This window comes from Gavialis gangeticus, unplaced genomic scaffold (genome assembly GCF_001723915.1).
Source record: "Gavialis gangeticus isolate Ggan-Ray unplaced genomic scaffold, GavGan_comp1, whole genome shotgun sequence".
Classification (NCBI taxonomy): Eukaryota; Metazoa; Chordata; order Crocodylia; family Gavialidae; genus Gavialis; species Gavialis gangeticus.
Genome location: NW_017729013.1, coordinates 5,056,397 through 5,072,146, shown reverse-complemented (window position 1 = coordinate 5,072,146; position 15,750 = coordinate 5,056,397). Strand labels below are relative to the sequence as shown.

The following is a 15,750-nucleotide window of genomic DNA, read 5'->3' as shown; positions in this document are numbered from 1 at the left end:
TTGGCACTCCTGTACTGATGCAAAGCAGGCTCCCATATACACTAATACTGAAGGCCTATACTTAACGACTGAATCAGATTCAGATCTCAACATTTTCCTCAGTCTTTGGTTTTTCAATTTCCACTCCTCCCACCAGTCACTCATGACACCTCTGTTTCCTCTTACATCTTTTGCTTTATCTTTTTAGACCTTCTTTTTCCCAGGTTGCTGTACAGCACCTGACCCAGTGTAGTTCTGATCTACACTGGGGATCTTCAGTGTCCCTGCACTCATGCTGTCGCTGGTAGCATAGGGATCTCTGAGCCAGCCACTGCAGCAGGTAAATTTACCCTCATGGAGCTCTCTGCTACTGCCGCTAGGCTGCTTCATCTCCCATTGATTTCAGTGGGAACCCCAGGGGGTTTGAAAATCAATCCAGAGGTTGGCCTGTGCCTCAGTGGTACTCACCTGTCTTGTCCTTTTCTTCACACCAAAACTAAGGTACAATTTCTCTGGAAGAAAAGTCCAGTTCCATCTTAATTAGGGCCAGTTGTGCCTGGATGAAGTGTGTTGGGAGCGGGGCATGGTTTTTCCTCCAATATCCATAAGTCTGTTTGAAATGAACAATTACCTTTTTTCTGCTTTAATCCTTTAGACAAAGTTATCTCCCTTCAGTAAGGAGGAAGAATCTCAAAAAATGCTTGGTCAAAAATGATCCCAAATTCCCTTTAGAGTCCTCCACTGCAAGAGAATGAGCGATTACCTTACGGTTCTATTAAACAGGCATTAATGATTATTATTGTCTCTCCTTAGCTCAATTGTCAGCCTGTGCACAGCTCTGCTAGGCTGGGTGAAGGTCACTTTGAAGGTAGCACATTCCCCATAAAAAAAACTTGTCTAGGCACCATCAAGCGTCTTGCTGATAATCAGTTGCTATAAACATTATTAGCTCCCTTCCCCATATCCCTTCTTCTAGGAAGGGAGAGGAGGGTTATATTGGAAAATGGAAACCTGCTGAAGCCAATTCCTTGAGTCAAGGAATCAATTAGTAGCTTTCAAGCCAGCAGAAAGTGTACTTGCAATGCTGTGGTTCAAAGGTTTGTTTTGAAACTTTGGTTATTGACTTAATTAAAATGTTATCCATCCCAGCTGTTAGGAACCCTGATGGCTGGTGCAAGTCGCACATCATTAGTTGGGTTCTTTGAAGCAATGCTGGATGTTGACGAAATCACTTTTAATAAGGACTCACTGACAGTGCCATGAGGTTTCCAGGATTTTGTAAAATCAGTTGCAGGTAAAAAATGACTTAAGCAAAATAAACAACATAAAATCCCTTGACTAATTGCAGATCCCATAATTGGAGTTCAACTCATCCTGCACTGCAATGCAGTACAGTGGCATTGAAATCCTGTGAAGAATGAGGATGAAGGAATGTAATCTTGGGCTTTTAAAGCCAGATGTTCTGCACTGGCATGTGCATCTAGATGCCAAGTCACCAGACAGTTCACATTCCTCCACTACCACTTGCTTTCTGCTTGGTGTGCCTGGTTTATTGGTATCGGAAGTTTTGCCAGGGTTCAGAATTTAATTTTTTTCAGGAGAGGAGGATTCCATGTTTTAGAAGGCATCTGTCTAGTGATTATGGCTGCTTTCTCATATGGCTGCCCAATGTGAGACGCTTTCAATGGTCCTGATTCTCAGAACGTGGAGTTAGGTACCCTTGAACATCAGGCTTCTTTAAGGTACCTCCTGCTGGAAACCCCAGACCACAAGTCCTTTTTGAATATCTAGGCCAAGTTACCCAATGCACCTGAGTCTCTCTTGACAATGCCCTTCTGCTGCTGCCAGAAACAGAGAAAAGTTTTCTCCCTGCTGAGGGATCGCTACAAGAGGTACAGGGGTATGTGGAGCCTTTCTCTTACTGTGGTGCTGACATGAGAAGCAGAAATAGTCCTGTGCTTCTTGCAGGGCCAGGCACTGGGCAGTGCAGGTCCTACTCCTTCTGCTGCCAACATACAAGTGTATTAGACTTTCTGGATCTGTGTGTCAATTGGGCCAATGATATTCCCCCACCTCACCAGGGTATTGTGTTCATTAATATTCTGTTTGTTAATGTTGTAAAATGCATGGGGGCTGCTGGATGGAAAGTGCTGCTGTTTGCTTGCTTAGTCTTACTTTAAGCCACAAAACAGCAGTTGGCAAAGAAGATACTTTGCTTTTCCAGCAGGTGAAATGGGAGTGAATAGTGAGCCAGAAAAGCAAAACCTCAACTGTTTTTTAATAAATACTTAGTTAAAAGCAATGTAGACTCTTCATCCCCTGAGAAATGCTTATCTCCCTTCTAATACGGAAGAAGGTACCATGGGCCAGAACCTCAGCAGGGGTCTGGTCTGTATCATTCCACTGGAGTCGGTGGATTTACACCAAGTTAGAGCAGATCAGGATCGGTCTAGAAAGGTGTCCCCTCTCTTGGCTTTTGCAAGACTTTATTAATTGATGTTGGCAAAGTATTTGAAGATCTTTAAATAACAGTTGCTGCCACAGATAATGGCAAAGCCTGGTTATAACAATATTTTGAGCAGGAGAAATTATCCTGATAAGTTCCTGCTGCTGTCTGCACTGTCCATTTTGGTATTGCCTCTCCTCTGCTAAAGCCCTGATCAGCTGCAGTGATTAGCAGCCTCCTCATGGAAATGCCAGTGAATTTATGCAGTGTGGTGTTTTTCCTGTTTCCCAGGTGAAGCCATAGGGAAGAGCAGCGTGGTGCCCCTGCCATATGAGAAGTTCCTAAAAGAGCCAGGATTGCTGTTGGTTGCTGGCTTGCCGGAGGGGATCAGCTTTAAAAAGCCGACGGAGTACGATGTGAAATCTCTGATGGCGATTTTAGAGCACAGCCATAGCATCCGGTTCAGGCTAAAAAGGTAATTTCAAAACTCCTAGATGGGGTAGGGAGTTTTCATCCTTATCCACACATTGACTGAAGTCCAGAGAGGGATTTCCACTGAAGATCTGGGATCAACCCCTCAGATAACTTTGTTTGGCAACTGGAGCGTTCAGAGGGGTGAGGCTACGGCACAGGGTGCAGTTTGTCTCATTACACCAGGCTTGGTCTGCTTTTATGGTGCTCTCTGACAGCCACATAAAAGACTGCCCTGAATGAGTTAATTAACAGTTCGATACTTCCTCTAATAATCATGGACTGCCGTTTTCCCCTTGTCTGAGATGCACATTAAATACGATGCGTTGCTCCCAGCGCTGGCTTCTCTTCTGAACCTTGAAATGTAGGTGCAGCCACATTAAATCATGGCACACAAAGTTGCGGAGAGATTTATCACTGTCTGGGGGGCTTGAATTCTTTCCTCGTTTATTTACTATAAAGTGAAGACCAGAATGATACATAATAAGTGTTTCTAAATGTGCAAGGTTAACCACATTATTCTACGTGTCACTTCATCGGAATTGCATCTGTGATGAGCAAACTGCCCTCGCTCAGCCAGAGCTCTCCAGTGTAAACACCTGAACTTTTTTTTCTCAACTGGAAAGAGAATTTTACGTGTGAATTAGCCAGGGGTTTTGCCTAACAGAGGGATATGGAGGGTAGGTCTCCTCCATATTATTTCCATCAAAAGTGGTCTCTGATTTTGGACACCTCAGGTTTTGACACTGCTCGGTAGCAGGCATCCTGGTTCTTGGGTCTAGCAAGTTCTGGGTGCCTTCAGCTTCTGATGTGATGTGAAGTGAAGCTCTCTCTGAGTGTTCAGCACCTAGAAGAAAACCAGGCTGAGTTGTCTCAGGCACAGAAAATAAAAGGCCACTTCTGTGTGCTTTTTGGTGATAGTGTCACCCCTGGGCTGAGCAGCCTCCTACACCCTACGAATGATTTGAGTTCCATGTAAGCCAAAAGGTGGATTCAGGTGGTCCTTTTCACAGCAGTGAATTTTGCCCGGGTACCACTGAGCTCTGTAGTTAGGGGTTTTTCCCCTCTCTCAAACACTTTGGCCCGTGGCGCTGGACTAGTTTGCACCCACTAATGATCTGGCTCATCAAGCTTAGCATAAGAAGTGACCAGCCCTTCTTGCTGAAGGAGAAAGAGAAAAGAAGGCTGGGGCAGTTACCAGAGGGAGAAACTGGGGAAATTTTCCACCTCCTTTGATATCTGCAGTAGAGCTTGAAATGGTAAGCACAGAAGCTGCCAGTCCAGCCATTGTTGTTCATAAAGGATTGTACCTTCCACCCACCCAGATTCCCTTGACATGGTAGCATTGGAGACTGTCCTTTCCCCTTTAGCATTGCTTTTTCCTTTTAGTTTGCTCTCCCCAGTGCTGGCCTTTATGACACGTAACGTGACCAGCTCTGGTGCAAACTCCTCTGTGCTGTTTGAAGCTGCTTTTCCCCGCAGTTGCAGGGGCAGAGACAGCCTGTCTCCGCACAAATGCTAATTTGATTTAAGTGTCAATGAGACTGAGACCCCAGGCACAACCTGGGAGCATGTGGTTCTTGCAGCTGACATTTGCCATATGTGCTTCGTGGTGTGCAGTACCTGTGTCAGATGCCGTGTGAAGGACCTGAAAGAACCTGTGTTTTCCTCTTCTTTCTTTTTCTTCCATTCAGGCCAGCGGATGAATCCAGCAGAGAGCCGAACCCTAACGTAGAGTTGAATTGTACCTCCCTAGCATCCAAGGGCAGTCGGGATTCCTGTCTAAATAACCAGATCACTAAACCAGCCAATCAAGACTGTCCCTCCAGTGTAGCCATGACCAATTTCTTATATGGTGTCTCGCTGCCTACGCAGATCACCATGGACCTAAAGCAGGAGGTGTCTTCCAGTCTGCACGGGGCGAATGCAACCACCGAGATTTTGATGCCCAGGCCCTCAGGAGATCTGAAGGTGCCTTCCTCACAGGAGTACAGCGACTGCTGTGGTAATAGCCTTACGTTTGCTCTCAAAGGAGGGCCTGATACAGAGCCCGTAGAAGTCGGGGAAGGAACTCCCATAGACTTGAGCCAGCTTTGCTTCATGGCCAAAATCCCACAGGATTAGTGCAGTTACTTCACATTTCTCATGGCTTGTCCTGTGCTGGCCAGCGGGATATTACCGCATTCAGCTTGGGAGAGGAAGACCCTTTGGGTGGTGCCAGACTATTTGGTCATGGCACCTAGAGTATTGGGTAGATCATGAAAGCAGAACTGAGAAAAAAGCAACTCTACATTTCCTGGAGGTCCGGATGAAAGGTTTTTGATACCGATAGAAAGCCTCCTTCTGATCTCAGAGGACTTTTGGTCAGGTTATTAGGGTTGCCTCAGGAATCCTCACAAAATACTTTCAATGGGAGCTGTCTGGGTTTCTAATGGCAGTCCACTGCACCTTGGGAGAGGGATCAGAATCAGGATTTGGGCATCTGCCTTGTTTCCTGGAGCAGTGGAGACTGGACAGTGTTCTCCTGCCTGCCCACTTATCTTCTGCATTAAGAGGTGGACAAACCACCTTGCAATGTAGCTTCTGGCTGGAAGAGTCCCAGTGATATGCCATCTCTTAAGGCATTGGCTCCAGCCATCGAAGGAAGCAAAGCAGCATATGTGCATACTAGACAGTGTTAATGAAGAGCATATGTTCCCTTCCTTTAAAATAACTGATGCTAAGCCTCGCATGCCTGAGGCGGGGGCTCTGGTTATGAGAGGTCAGGGACGGAATTAAGGGGTTTGTATGGGAGGTAGAAGGCTTTGTGTTTTGTGTGGATCAGAAGAGAAAGGGTGTGGATGTGACTGTCAGGACTTGTCTCAGAGTAGCAGCAGCACTAGTGCAGAGAAGCCACCAATGGCTTTTCAGCCACTATCAAGTGTCCAGCCTGGCTGCGTTCAGTGTCAGAAGGCACGACTGCCTTAGCACCAGCAGCCAGTCTACTATATGGGTACCTTCAGTGCCACCACCATAAAGGTTCTCATACACTGGTCCCTTCAGCTTGCTCCTTCAGCCTCTTCATCTCTCGGGGGGAGATCTGGCTTGAAAATAGTTTTAAGTGACTTACCTAAGACTGCAGAACAAGTCCTGTGCTCATCGAATGGAGAGCCTGTGCTTCCCAAGCTTGTGTCTAGCCCCTTGGGAATGTAGGCAAGGTTTGCCCCTCTTAGCTCATTGGGGCAATCTTGCCCCTGTTTGTATTCTGTGATTGGGCTCTTATTGTTCCTTTTACATTGTGTCCAGGACAGAAATCATCAGTCTCTGGTGGGCCGCTCATCCAGAACGTGCATTCATCCAAGCGTATCCTCTTCTCCATAGTCCACGACAAAACAGGTATGCTGCTTGCTGGGCCCAGAGAGGGAGGACACTTGGAAAAGGAAGATAAAGGATGGGGAGTGATTTCTGCCAGTCGCTTCACTCCGTGACTTCTACTATCCTTCCCCACTGCCCAGCATGGCTCTTGCAGTACTTGGCAGGCAATGGCTGATGGTCAGCCTGTCAGCTTCTCTAGGGCCCATCCTCCACAGTGAGCCGCTGGAACTCTTTTCACACCCATGACAACCTGCAAGCCATATGGGGCCAGCTCTGTAGAGGAATGAGAAGGGGGAATTTCCTCTGAGCTGGTGCAATAGCTCAACAGAACAGCCACGGCTTTTATCTCTCTCTACCACCCTATCACCCACTACCTCAGCCTTCTCTCATCACCCTTATGCCCAGATGTCTCACCCAGCATTAATGCTTGTGAAGTCAGAAAATATTACTTCTGTTTTATAAGTAGGGAATGGCAGCATGTCATCGATTAAGTAATTTGCCAAGGTCCATGGCTGATTGTCCTTCCTGCCCTGCCTGTATTTGCAAACAGAAACTACTTCGTAAAATCCCCAAATGTTTCGGTAATAATTAAAAACACAGTCACCCCGTGGCTCCCTCTTGTAGTCCTGTTCCTGGGGCACTAAGTGATTTACAAATGCAGAGGAGAAATCTACCCTGAGGATTAGACAACCAAACGATTTAGGTGTTTACTCTAAAAAGCCTCCTTGATTTTTAAACAGGTGGGTTTGGTTTTATACTCCCAATGCATTTTAAAGGTCCTTTAAAGTCGGGTTTGTTCTGTTCTAAGGGTTCTTTCATTTCAGGGCCGATCCAGTTAAAGGGGTCACTTCTTAGGAGTCCTTTTCACCCACTGCTGCTCACAAGTGGGGAGGAGGGAAACCTAGCCCTTATCAGACGAGCTGGCAGAAGTGGCTCAGAAAGGGGAAATAATTGTTTCAAAGGCATCACAGCCTTGTTCTTGATTCTTAACACCTCGCAAGAGAAAAGTGCATCTGCTGTGTATGCACCATATGGAAGTTCCTGATTTCTTATATTTTGTTTTGATAGATAAATGGGACAGTTTTATAAAAGAAACCGAAGATATCAACACCCTTAGGGAGTGCGTGCAAATTCTGTTTAACAGTAGATATGGTGAGTAGGAGTTAGAATTCCATTATGCATCTGCAGCACTTGTGGTTTGCATATCATTATGTAGCAATCATTTTTGTTCCCTAACACAGCAGCAGAAGCCATATGCTAGAACTCCCTTCTCTTTTTAACACTCCTAGCATGGCAGCTCTTGGGCTCATGGCTTCAATTTAAGGGTATGTCAGTATTTCTATTTGAAATCCCCTGTATCTAGGAATGTATTACCTAGGTGTAAAGTAGCCCCATCCTGAAATTTTACACGCGAGGTCTCCACTTAGAACTATGGCTTATTTGTCTTCACCAGAGTTTCAAGGGGGGAAAAGCGCAGCCTAGCCACGTTAAAATTAACGTGGCACAAAACGATAGATCTCCATTATTCCAGCTGCTTTTAAACATGCTGGTAGGTCATAAATGTCTTTGCTTTGTGGTTTTAAATTCCACTCTTTTCATTAATAGTCGCTTCAGTTTTTTTTCCTTCATGTCGGAGCCAGATGAGCACCTGTAAGAAAAGTAAATCGGTCCTGAGTGGAAACGATGATTGAATGGGCTCATTTTGTGAAGAGTTAGGTGTGCTTTCACTGGCCCTTTCTAGTAAGGGCAATGGTTGTCAGAAGTAGTTGGCAGCTACACCACCTTGTGCTGTCGGGTTGTCATAGCTGACAAGCTAAGCGGTCTTCAGCTTGGTCATTATTTGGATAGGAAACTTCCAAAATGAAATGATCTGTGATGGGGATCACATGTTCTGAAGTATGTGCGAGGCATAACTGGTTGTGCCTCTTTTGAATTACGTTGTTGCGGTGTCCGTCTGACCCTATCTAGTCCATTGGGAGACCTCATGGATTTTGTTCTAGTTACTTGCTGGTGCAAAGTAACTGACTCCTGATTTGAGTTGAATCTGTGGGGGGGCAAGGTTTAAATTTAATTCAGATTTTATTTGCTCAGTTTCTCCTTTTAAACTCTCCCTTGAGGAGTAACTTTTGGCAGTGATCAGAAGGGAGCAAGTTGGGAGCCCTTCATGTATTCCTGGGGGGGCTCAGTATCTGGGGAAGAAGTTGGATGATAGCACAGCCAACGTCTGCCCGTAAAGCTACTCAGTTTCCATCTTTTTTGCCCTCCCTTTGCCATCCTTAAACATACATCCACTTGCCAGTTAAAGCCATATGTTAACCTTTCAGCTGAAGCTTTAGGTTTGGACCACATGGTTCCTGTGCCATACCGGAAGATTGCCTGTGACCCAGAGGCAGTAGAAATAATTGGGATCCCTGATAAAATACCATTCAAACGACCCTGTACCTACGGTGTCCCCAAACTCAAAAGAATACTGGAGGAAAGACACAACATCCACTTTGTCATTAAAAGGTATGTAAGGATAGATTTTAAAGAAGTGAAATGGGTGACACTGCACTCAACTGCTGCGTGTGTATGTGTGCGTGCACACAAGAAGCATTCTAAATTTAGACTTTGAATTTAAAAGCATCATATCAGTTGCAGCAAATGGTGGATCGCTTGGTTGAGCTCTCTTGCCCTCTGTTTCAATCAAACTTCCACACTTGGTTCAGCCAAGTCTGAAGCTGCGATGCCTTAAGAGTGACCTCCAAGGAGACAGTAGGCAGAGAAGAGTCCTCCTGGACAACGGGTAGGATTGGTAGCTGTAACAAGCCAAAAGAGATCTTCCACTGTCGTTTTAGTGGGGCTGTATTTCAGCTTAAAAGACAATGTGATGGCTAGGCCTACAGTCTGACCCATCGTGTGCTAAGATAAAGCATTGTGTTGGGTTTGGAGGTAGATGAGTAGGTTTGTGTATGTCCCCAAACCACTGGGTTTTTTTCCATCTCTCTGTCTTCCTTCCTTCCTTTTGGTTTTTGTTATCTTTGAAACAAAATCCTGTCGATGCCACTAGCTTAGTGTTGATGATCGCTTCTGTGCTTCCACGCCACGAACGCAGCGATCCTGTTGCGAGTGCCTCAGTGGCTGTGGCCCTAAACATTTCAAAAGTGAATAGAATCCTTTTATCTGTCTACTATTAAGTGTTCTGTCAAAATGACAGATGGCAAATTAAAATTATGCCAGATGGGTGCATATGAAGATATACAATTAAATCTCCCCCTGCCCATATTTGCCAGGTAGCCACATGTAGTGGTTTCTCCTTTTGCGCTAGAATAGGATGAGGTTGGGAAAGCAGAACAATTCTTTCCTTTCTTTGTGTGTGTAGTAGACAATCCTCCCTCACTTGAGCAGGGGGATCAAAGTTTCCTATTTAATCTGTCTGTTCAGATAGCCCCCTCTCTATGGAAGTAACGTTATCCCTGTATCACAGATGGAGAACTGAGAAATTAAATGTCTGCCTGCAGCACTTGATGCCAAGCTCAGGAGTAGTGCTGCATAGCATGCCTCGCCTATTCTCTCCCACTCCACACATGCCACAACCCAGAAAGGATGCAAAGCAGCACGGAGCATACCACAAAGCACCCCAGAGGCAGATGAAGCTTGGCTCCAGGGCATGTGCTCCAAGCTGCTCTGAGGTCACTACATTGTCTTGCTTCCAGGATCTGAAGGCACCCACAGTGGGGAGCATGTTTCTCTGTGGCTCTTCTAGGTTTGGCTTGGTGGCACTGCAGGCAAACTCTAAGTGACTTGCCCAAAACCACGTGGAGGGAGTCTGTCATGGAGCAGAGACTCCCGGGTCCCTGCTTAGTACCCCTAACCAGTCTTCTCCTCATTGCCATCGTTTTTGGAGGTTCTTCACAGTACTTGTACTTCTTGAGCTCTTCTGAAAACCCTTGTCATGATTTCCACCTGCACTCAGCGCTGTTGGTTTGTTACTGCATGACGGCTCCCTTCACTAACAGAAAAAGCAAAATTTTTGAGGCAAAACAATTATTTCCTTAGCACAGTCTTTGCAAGCACAGGCAAAATGCACAGTATCGCTAGTGTTACTTTTTTATGACTTGGCATTTATAGTGTAGGTGTGGTCAAAAGTGCGTATCAGGTGAAAAGTCCCTTTGAACTGCAAAAACGGAGCAGGTGAGACACAAGGCCCTGATCTGAATTTCTAGGTTACTTCCTCTCGCTTAAGTTTCCAGATGCAAAGTCAGCGGATCCACTTTCCCTTTTAGTAATTTGGCAAGATGGTTCTTGCTCGTCTTGCATCCTGGGAAACCTTCGTTTTGTAGGACAAGAGGATGTCGGTGAGGCAAGATGCACCCCTGCGAGGGGTGATAGCTCTGGAAGAGCCCACAGTTTAGCAGTTTTAGTGCTTTCCTAGTCCTGTCCTAATGCACAATGCAGCAGTTCATTAATCTCATGGCCTCCGGTGATTCCATTAGAGAACAGATAAACTCAATATAATGGTGCTTTTCCTATAGAAATAGGAATCCTGTAGTGGATTATGATGGCCCATTTTATCGTAGACCCTACTCAGCATAACCAACGCTGTGCTGAGGAGGGCCATTCTACTTCAGGAAGGATTTTGAAATTTCAGAATCCAGCTTTGTTTTGAATTGGAACAAAACCTGAAAGATTTTGAATCCTCTGCAAAGGAAAATTCTAAAAAATAAATGAACGGGGGGTTTCTGTTGAACTGGTTCATTTTTACTGATGCCTGTTTGTTGTATTCTGTACTATATTAGAAAGCTTCAATGAGCAAAATGAAAAATCCAAAGACATAATTACAAAAATACCAAAATATGTTGTTTTATCAGAATTTTTTCCCCCAGTTTTGTGGCAGGAATAGGCTGTCATTAAGTTTTCCAGCCATACCTACTCAAAACTCAGTTTAATCAACATTGTCTAGAAGTTGTCCTTAAGCTGAATTTTCGAGAGACATTTCAGTGGCCCAAAACTGCACATTTATAAACTGCAAGTATTTCTGCCTTGATGAAAGACGGGAGACTGACTATCAGAACTAAAAGCCATCTTGAAGCGCTTTAGCCTCGTAGCCTTGTGCTAAAGCTACACAGCAACAACTTTGTCTAACAACAGGAATTAAATGTAGAGAATGACTTACAAGCAGATGTCAAGGTGCTTTAGACGAAAGACATTCTGTTAGGTATTGGATTTGCACAAGAAACTGCTTGCTTTTAAGAAAAGGAATGAACAATAACAGTTTTCTTACTCAGTTTCATATTGTTTGCAAAAAATTCTCAAATTCATTCACTACAAGCATCTGTTTGTTTGTTTTTTCTCCTAGGATGTTTGATGAGAGGATTTTTACAGGTATGTTACTAAAATTGTTTGACTTATTATTTGTGATTGGAAGGTGATACAGAGCAGTTGAGTTCAAATGGTGTCATCTGCATACAGCCAGAAGTGCAGGATATATGTCGCTGTTCTCACCAAGAGAGAACTTTTTCTGTAGATATCCACATGCGGGTGAAATTAATTTTACATGCTATCAGCACAAGGGCTTTGACCAGTGAAGTAATGTTTTGATGGCTTGCCTAACACTTGTTGTGCAGACCATAATCTGGTCCTCGGCACCAAGTGAATTTCTCTTTGTAGAGGCCACATGATTTATTGTTCCATTCTTACAAGGAAATATATTTGCTGGTGGGTTCCCCCTGAGAATTATTTTCTTGCCTTTGGATGGAAAATGCTAACTTCTCTGGTTATTGGTTTTAAATAAAAATGACAAAAAAAAAAAATGTTGCCTTTTGACTGAAAGGAAAGCCTCCTGGTTTTGTCTTCTGGTCCCACTATTTATGTTTACTGCTTGCACGCTGATAGGAAGAGATGCAACTGTAAGCAGTTTTTAGCAAACCAGATGAGGCATATGGTGATAAGATCTGAACCTCCCTTCACACAGAGTGAAAAGACCTATAAAATCACTCCAGTGGCTTTTATCTGTCTTAACTTACTGATACATATCTGAAAACTGACTGGAAAAATAGCACTGTGGGGTCCTAAATTTTTCATCTGGCAGTGATTCCTGATCCATTGGGCTCTATGTATTCAAACTGCCAGCTGCTTCCAATTCACATGTGAGCACTGGTTTTAAAGGTTCTGCGGGCCAAATTGAGCTCTTAGTGACATCTGTACAATCCCCTTATGTTCTGGATAAGATCTGTGGCCTCATGGATAGGGCCCTGAGTTGGGACTCAAGAGACCAAGGTTCTCTTCCTGACTCTGCAGCTGGCCGGCTGGGTGACACTCGTCAAATTACTGTGCCTCAGTTTGCTTGTGTGTAAAATGGGTATAATGATGCAGCTCACCTTAGTAAAATGCATTGAGACACACTGATGAGGACTAGATGTTGGTATTCATTGGGGTTTGTAAACCTGTAGCTGCGTGACACTTGAGACATAATTCCATTGCTGCCACACAAGATTGGAACAGATTTCAACTCATTTGCTTTTCGCTGTGTGGCCCTGGAAGGGCTAACAAGAGCAAAAAGCATAAAACACATATATGAAGATGAAGAACCATCAGATCTGCTGAGTAAGAAGGCATCATTTTTACAAAGACACTTTCAGAGAGGATTGCATGTTCAGTTGCCTTCTGCAGAGTACCTGGCTAAAACCCACTGCTGCTAGGAAACCTGCTTTTGTTGCTCAGCTAGGCAGGTCCTGACAGCTAATTTTGTTGTAACCAGGGCAAGGCTAGATCCATGGAAAAAGTAAGTTGCAGGGAGTCAGTAGAACTGCCAGAAGATGCATCGTGTCTTGATAGCTTTCAAAGATTTCATAGACATTAGGGCTGGAAGGGACCTCAGGAAATCACTGGGTCCAGCTCCCTGCCCCAGGGGCAGGAAGTCAGCTAGAGTCAAAGGATCCCAGCAAGATGAGCATCCAAATGTTTCTTAAAGGTGTCCAGAGTAGGTGCTTGCACCTCTGGGGGGGAGTCTATTTCAGGCCTTGGGGACTCGGACAGTAAAGAAGTTCTTCCTTATGTCCAGCCTCAAACGGTCTTGGAGGAGTTTGTGCCCGTCAGACCTTGTCATCCCCTGGGGTGCTCTGGTGAACAGACTTTCCCGCAGATCCTGGTGCCACCCCCCTTATGTACTTATAGGTTGCCACAAAGTCACCCCTGAGCCTGCGCTTTTCCAGGCTAAAAAGTCCCATATATCGGAGCCTGTTTATACGACCTGTTCTCTTGCCCTCTGATCATGTGCGTGGCTCTCCTCTGGACTCTGTCAAGCTTCTCTGTGTCCTTCTTAAATTGTGGAGCCCAAAATTGGATGCAGTACTCCAGCTGTGGCCTCACCAAGGCTGAGTACAGCGGGAGAATGACATCCTGGGTCTTGCTTGAGATGAGTCAGAGTGTTATTTGCTTTGCCAGCTGCAGTATCTCATTGGTGGCTCATGTTCATCTTGTGGTCAATCGTGACCCTCAAGTCTCTTTTGGTCACAGTGTTAGGCTCAGCAGTGCTACACTTGCTATAAGTGTGATGCATGGTTTTTCCCGCCCCCCCAAGATGGAGCAGTTTGCATTTCTCCATATTGACTGCCATCAGGTTTTCATCTGCCGGCCTTGCAAGCCTATCAAGGTCGGCCTGGATCACCAGCCTATCCTCAAGTGTGGACACTCTTTCCCAAAGTTTGGTGTCGTCAGCAAACTTAGCCAGTCTGCTTCTGACGCCAGTGTCCAGGACGTTTATGAAGGAAGACATTGAAGAGTACAGGTCTGTGAACAGAGCCTTGGGGGACGCCACTAGTCACCGAGTGCCATGTTGATACGGTTCCGTCAGCTACCCCTCTCTGGGTCCAACGTTGGAGCCAGGTCCCCAGCCATCGGACTGTGGAGTAGTCGAGGCCGCAGTTGCCCAATTTTGCCATGAGGACATCGTGGGACACCAGGTCAAAGGCTTTTTTAAAGTCCAAATATATTATATCAACCTCTTCCCTAGTCATAAAAGGAAATGAGGTTGGTCAGGCAAGACCTACCTGCAACAAACCCGTGCTGGCTATCCCTGAGAATGTTGCCTTCTGTTAGCCTGCCAAGAATGGTTTCTTCCATAATTTTTTCCAAAATCATCCCAGGGATTGAGGTCAAACTGATTGACCTGTAGTTTCCTGGGTTTCATTCTTCCCTTTCTTGAAGACGGGCACCACATTGGCCCTCTTTCGATCTTCAGGTACTTTGCCCAAGCACCACAAATTCTCAAATACCCTTGCCAGTGGCTGTGCTATGATGTCTGCCAGTTCCTTTAGCATTCTTGGGTGCAATCTTATGTGGACCACTTGATTTGTGGGGGTCCAGCCGCTCAAGATGCGCCCTCACAAGATCCACGCCCATGGTGGGTATATATTCACCCTCACCCTGGTCATCCCGCATTGTGTTAGGCAGGGTGGACCCTTTGGGCTGGTGAAAAAGCGACGTAAAGTAATCGTTAAGGAGATTGGCTTTTTCCTGGGTGTCTGTAGTCAGCTGCCCCAGATGGTTTAGCAGGGGTCCAACGTTGCCCTTGTTTTTCTTTTGACTCCCCACATATCTGAAGAAGGACTTTTTATTGTCCTTGATTTGTGTAGCCAGTTGGAGTTCAGTTGCAGCCTTGGCTTTCCTAGTTTGCTTGCTGCAGCAGTATACTCCTCCTTAGTGGCGTTTCCTGTCTTCCATCCTTTATAAGCCTCTCTTTTTAGACGTAGGAGGTCCATGAGTTCCCTGCTGAGCCGAGGAGGTTGTCAAACCCTTTTACCACCTTTCCTACGGGTTGGGATGGACTCCCCTTGTGCTTCTAGGATTGCTTCCTTAAGGAGCAACCACACATCATGAGCTCCCATCCCTGTGAAATCATGGCTTCTCATGATTTCAGCTCTTGACCACTGATGTCTGCTTGGTGTTTGCACTGCAAAGTACTGCCCTTTTTGACTATGTAGTCCCATAACTTCATATGCTTCCAAAGGGGTTGGGGGGAGAAGGTGCTGCCATTTGCCTTCAGGACTGGTCAGGTGCCTGCTACAGATATTCACAAGACACCTGCGTGGTTCGTGCAGCTTGGCAAAATAATTCCACTCCCAGCTTCCCCCCCAGCACTAACCTTTCAGCTGTATAGTCACCTGCACTCTCTAGCACCTGTTTTTCATTTCCTGGGCTGTTTTCAGCTCACTCTTATCCTAGCCGAGATCATTTGTTGAGGCTTCATTACAGCTGGTCTCCGGTTGCTGAGGAGCAGGGAAGTGAAAGGAGAAGGTTTTCAAGGTGACTAAACCCTTATTTTTCTCCACCTCTTATGTAATTCATTCAGCTTGCCAGGACCCTTCTCTCTCACACACGAGACTCTTGTGCTGGGGCTTCGTCCTTTTTCCTTAACTATGTACAGACTCAAAAAGGTTGCACTTGTTTGTGGAGCGTAGCGCAGCATCTGCTTGAGCAGTGGTAGCAAAATAACTGCTCCTAGGATGCCAGTGTCCTCT

At 45.5% G+C, this 15,750-nt stretch overlaps 1 protein-coding gene across 10 annotated transcripts in view; it reads left to right on the top strand.

The window, feature by feature from the left end:
* The window catches only part of GTF2IRD1 (GTF2I repeat domain containing 1), a 210,023-nt gene that overhangs the window by 111,288 nt on the left and 82,985 nt on the right, over positions 1-15,750 (top strand). For all 10 annotated transcript variants that reach the window (XM_019511404.1, XM_019511407.1, XM_019511406.1 and 7 more), the window contains exons 5-10: positions 2,717-2,900; positions 4,591-4,901; positions 6,182-6,271; positions 7,319-7,402; positions 8,575-8,758; positions 11,589-11,614. In XM_019511404.1, coding sequence (XP_019366949.1) covers positions 2,717-2,900; positions 4,591-4,901; positions 6,182-6,271; positions 7,319-7,402; positions 8,575-8,758; positions 11,589-11,614 — 879 coding nt within the window. The remainder of the gene's footprint in view (positions 1-2,716; positions 2,901-4,590; positions 4,902-6,181; positions 6,272-7,318; positions 7,403-8,574; positions 8,759-11,588; positions 11,615-15,750) is intronic.